At 49.2% G+C, this 4,985-nt stretch overlaps 1 protein-coding gene across 1 annotated transcript in view; it reads right to left on the minus strand.

The window, feature by feature from the left end:
* capn2b (calpain 2, (m/II) large subunit b) overlaps positions 1-4,985 on the minus strand; it is a 17,525-nt gene that overhangs the window by 5,878 nt on the left and 6,662 nt on the right. Inside the window, exons 3-13 of the mRNA XM_017441335.3 lie at positions 4,768-4,886; positions 4,351-4,484; positions 3,238-3,406; positions 2,765-2,848; positions 2,607-2,692; positions 2,085-2,150; positions 1,845-2,005; positions 1,586-1,755; positions 1,494-1,505; positions 330-541; positions 73-109 (exon numbers count right to left, since the gene is read on the minus strand). Coding sequence (XP_017296824.1) covers positions 73-109; positions 330-541; positions 1,494-1,505; positions 1,586-1,755; positions 1,845-2,005; positions 2,085-2,150; positions 2,607-2,692; positions 2,765-2,848; positions 3,238-3,406; positions 4,351-4,484; positions 4,768-4,886 — 1,250 coding nt within the window. The remainder of the gene's footprint in view (positions 1-72; positions 110-329; positions 542-1,493; positions 1,506-1,585; positions 1,756-1,844; positions 2,006-2,084; positions 2,151-2,606; positions 2,693-2,764; positions 2,849-3,237; positions 3,407-4,350; positions 4,485-4,767; positions 4,887-4,985) is intronic.

A 4,985-nucleotide genomic window follows, 5' to 3' on the forward strand; every position in this document is an offset into this window, starting at 1 on the left:
ACTGAGGCCTGTAACCTGCTAACGGAGGCCTGTAACCTGCGGCGGCATGGCTGTGGGCGGAGCATTACTCACGTCATCGAGCTCGGCATTAATGGGGTCGTCACAGGGCCTGAGAACACAAAGTCGGGACATTCGTAAAAGGATTTTACTTTGATTCTCACAGAAATGCTTTCGATGTAAATGATTTTTGTAAATAAGCCGCTGCCCTCGGACCCAATGAAAGAACCCTCTGAGAAGCCACAGAGACCCAGCTGTGACCTGAGACTTTCGGACTCAGAGGAGGTTCTTCCACCCAACCAAGACCAGAACCAGCAGCTTTGCATTCTTACAGTGTTTCCGACTGCTTCTCGGAGAAGACTCTGATGCAGAAATCCGCGTTCAAGTGCGGCTCGAAGGTGGACGGGACAATCAGGTACTCTCCTGGTGGCAGCTTGAAGCGGGTGCTGACCTCACGCAGGTTGATGAAGGTTTCAGACCTGGCTTTCTGAGCGTGGGTCAGGAAGAAGTTCTTATCCAGGTGGACCTCCCTCTGCCCGTGGAACTGCAGGCAAACAGCCAATAAGGACAGAGGTAAAAGAACAAACGGCTCAAAGAAACCCTGGACAACTACTGATCAGACTCCTGGACCAACCAGGATGTGTTCAGATTTCAGGGTTTCTCCTGAGATTTTCTCTCTGGGTTTAAAAACTGAAACTGGATGGAGGAAGGTGGTTCCCATCATAGAGCTGGAAATGTTCGGGGACTAAACAGCTGACATGTTTCAGGTTATTTTCAGGATGACATTGTAAAAAAACAACTAATTCACAGTTGAGCTGTTAATTATCAGACTAATCATATAAAACAGCAACATCTGAAAGCCTCTGAGCCGTCAGAAGGTCTGATTTAACTGCAGATGTGCGCCGAGTTAATCCAAAAAAAGCTGGCACTGACGAGTGGGCGGAGCCTAAACAAGCCACTGGAAAAGACCATAAGAGCAGCCTAAATTACTCTGGGGTAGAGGCATGATATAAATATTTATTAATGAGAGGAGGCAGTATACTAAATTGAATTAATTGAATTAACAGTCGGTGGTTCCTGTTTGAAATGAAAATCATGAGAAGGTTTTATAAAAACTTCCTACATCCTGGTTATTGAGTACAAAGCTGTTCGCCTTACTGGCCTGATTAGGCTCCGCCCACCCACAGTTAGGCTTCAAACAAAGGAGCGGGATGAGTCATCATTTCTGACATTTAAAAATAAGGTGTGGGTGTGACAGCACCCTCTGAGCTCATCACAGGGGTCAAAGGTCAGCTCGGGCCTCCCAGGACTGTCAGGGACCTCAGAGTAAAACTTTTCAAAACTCCAAGTTTTTCACTTCCTGTTTCAGAGCTGTTCATGCTTTTATTGTGAAGGGGCCTCAAGCTTCCTGTTTGAAGGCTGTTCTGTCCACAACTCCCCCTCCCTGACGTAGCTGACTTTGTGGGCGGAGCTTCACCTGGAGCATCCGGACTCACCTGCTTCGGAAGCTGAAATCAAACAGAACAACAGTTTAAATGTTGCGCTCTTGCCGGACTCATTTGCGCGACTCCCAGAGAAGCCTCCAGACCTCGTAGATGGCGAAGCCGATGGTGTGCATGTCCTGGCCCTCTTTGCGCAGCTTCCTGCGGTTCTTCTGGATCAGACCAACCACGAAGCTGCAGCCCACCTCATTATCATCCGGGTCATCGTCCTCCTCATCCAGTTTAATCACAAACTGAGGGTTCGTCCAGAACGTGTCTGCAGACAAACAGGTCCACAGTCCAGCTCCAGTCAGGTGGTGCTTCAGATAACAGAACCATCAGAAGCAAGAAAACTTGAGTACTGACAGGGGTGGTTCCGGCAGCCTCCGGCTGTGGACCCTCTCCTCCAGGTACCGTCGAACTTGCTGACGCTCCAGTGTTTGACAGACTCGTCATCGATGGTGTCGGGGGTCAGAGTGCACACTTCGATGCGGGAGTAGTGACGCAGGAACTCGTTGAAGGACATCCTGCAGGGACGGGAACAGACTGGTTCTCAGTCCACCTGTGCATCACTTCTTGTGTGTTCTGGTGTGTTGTTGGACCTACCAGAACTCTCCGTCTTCGGCGTTGGCGTGAGGACAGTCTCCCTGAACGTAGTTCCACTCAGATGACCTGCAGGCAGCGAAGAAAAAGAAGAAGAAGATGTGAGTCCTCGATCAGGTTCTTCTGATGTTTGAAATGTTTGATCCCGACTGGTTGAATGGTTCTGGTTGAATGGTTCTGGTTTGCAGAATGAACAGATTTAGTTCTAACTCCACCTGGACCCGTCATTCTATGTCTCTTTCCTGTCCTCTAACCCGGCCGGTCGAGGCAGTGAGCTGCTCGTCCTGAGCCTGGTTCTGGTTCTGGTTCTGGTTCCTTTCCACTGTGGCCTTCGTGTGGCTCAGGATGGGAGACAGAACAATCTGCTGCTTCCTCAGATAAATAACTTCAACGAGACAAATCTCGTTGTGACTCGGCTCCACATAAATAAACTGAACTGAACTGATTATTTCTCAAACAGAATCCTAACCGGCCAGCCGTCTGCAGCAGAACCAGAACCCTTGGTGTCGGACTGCGTTTGGTTACCCATCACTCCAGGCTCCGGTCCACTCCACCTGACCCCAGGGGTTCCTCATCCTCACCAGTTTCTCCTGACGGCCGCGGTAGTTCACCTGGAACCAAAATCATCATCATCCTCATCCTGCCGTGGTTTCTCAGGAGCTCAGTGTCGAAGCGTACAGTACCTCCACGGCGCCGGTCAGCGAGTAGGCGTGGCCTTTCACCAGCTTCTGACGGGTCACAGCCTCCGAATCTGCAGCACTGGTGATCTGCAGCAAGACGAGAACACATCAGAACCAAATGATTCGGTCCTGAAACCGCCACGAAAAACCCAGAACACCTAAAACCTGTCCTGGAAGGTCCAAACAAAGACCGCTGGACTTCTTTAGTCCGGAAGACGTTTTTCTTATCATCTGAGGAGCTTTTTCAGTTTAAACCAGATTCCAAGCTTTAGGAGAGATGCTAAACTCACATGCAAATCATTCTCCCATCCCTCCTAAACAACCCTCAGGAGGGAGAGGAGGGAGAGGGATTTGTATGTGAGTTCAGGTCACTGCAGTTTCAAACCTTGGAACGCCACAGATGTCTTTGTTTGGGTGACTCAGAACCTTCACCTGACCTGAACCCGAGGGTTCATGGAGGGAAATGATGGACTCACATCAATGGAGCAGCCAAGCAGCGCTCCAGCATCCAGAGCCTTCTTGATGATCTGGAACAGGTTTGATGGTGGACGCTGGAGGTCAAAGTTCTCAGCAATGCCCCCGGTGAAATCCTCGAAGCCCTCGGTGGTGGAACCGCCGGAAAGCGCTTCGTAGCAGCCATTCACTCTACAGACAGGAAGTGACAGACGGACAGTTTTCATTGGAGCTGGTGAGTGAATACAGGGAGGATGGAGTCTGACGGGTCAGAGCCTAGCAACCAGGCGCAGCTTCTGCAGGTTTTGCTGGGAAACTCTTATTGGACGCACCTGAGGAGATTTCCTGCTTTGTTGAGCTGAAAGTCAAAGTTGTCAGAGGATCTGTTGAGCGGTCACCATGGCAACAGTTTCAGTTAACTGTCAGGAAGAAGCTCAACTTCTTCACTGATTCTGTTCGTAAAGATATCCCAGAAAGATAAATAATCACAGTTCTGTAACAGAATCGAATTGTTAAATACTAAATTTAAAATATTGCGTCCTCATCTTAAGGCAGTCAGTGTCCCACACTGAAAGGCTGATTGAAGGATTCAGACCCTGTTTGCAGTGTTGGTTAGGAAACGAGACGCCATCTTCTGTTGGATCCGCTCTAGTTTCCATGCCAGGCCACTAGTTGGCGCTGTGGTTTTTTATTTCACGGGCATGAGCATGTGCGCAGACACTGAAAACAGTTACATTCAAAATGGCCACGGTTTGTGTTTGTTGGGTTGGAGGAGACGGTGCCAGAACCCGGATCAGCAGCCATCTGAAGGTTTGAAGTTTGCTCTCTAATCTAAACTAAACGATTTGCTGTGATCTCAGGACTGACCCAGATCAACTTTAAAAAACCCAAAATCCAGATAAAACCAGGAAAATCCCAGCCTGCGTGTGGACTTCCTGTGTTTTTCTAACGAAGGAAGCTTTAAACTGAAGAACTCTGACGCCTGGACTAAACAGGAAAACAGCTCCTGCAGTCAAAGGGTCTCAACCAGTTCTCCTAAAGGTTCTTGAACATGACACAAATAAAGACCTCCTCTCCTCCTCCATCTCATGCAGTTTGTCTTCATGGTTCTGGACTGGTTCTGGACGAGTTCTTACTTGGCGTAGGCTTTCTCCAGCAGGGCGCTCCAGAACTCCCTCCCTTCGGCCGAGTGAACAAACAGCAGCTCGCCGTCTTTCACCGGCAGGCGGTCATCGATCACCACGTCCACCCACTCCCCGAACTGCCAGAACTGCAGAGAGACACAACAAACACTTCCTGTGACCCAGAGAACAATGTTCCACAAGGTTCTGCTTCTGCATCCATTAACCCTGAGTTTTCTGGATCAGGTTAAAGAAGAAGGATGTTTGAGTTTATTGGTGCAGCAGGTCAATCAAGATATTGAAGAGTGCTGTTAAAATCAGAAATGTTGGGCAAAGTTTGATGACATTTAAAATGTTGATGTAAAACTGTCCAGTACTCCAGAGGATGACTGACTGACGTCACACAGACCGAACACCTGAAGCGCCTCTTACCTGGAAGTGAAAGATTCCTGCATAGTCGTCACCAAAGCCCTGATCAGTGGGAACAACTCGGGCCATCACGTATTCGTTCATGGTCAGAGAGGCAATGGCCGCCAACAGCCAGCAGTCACCTGGAAGACAGGAAATACTGAGTTACACCAAAGATCACCGCTGACCCTACGGGACACACAACCTACCGCAACTCACCGCTGACCCTACGGGACACACAA

Source organism: Kryptolebias marmoratus, linkage group LG3, assembly GCF_001649575.2.
Source record: "Kryptolebias marmoratus isolate JLee-2015 linkage group LG3, ASM164957v2, whole genome shotgun sequence".
NCBI lineage: Eukaryota > Metazoa > Chordata > Actinopteri > Cyprinodontiformes > Rivulidae > Kryptolebias > Kryptolebias marmoratus.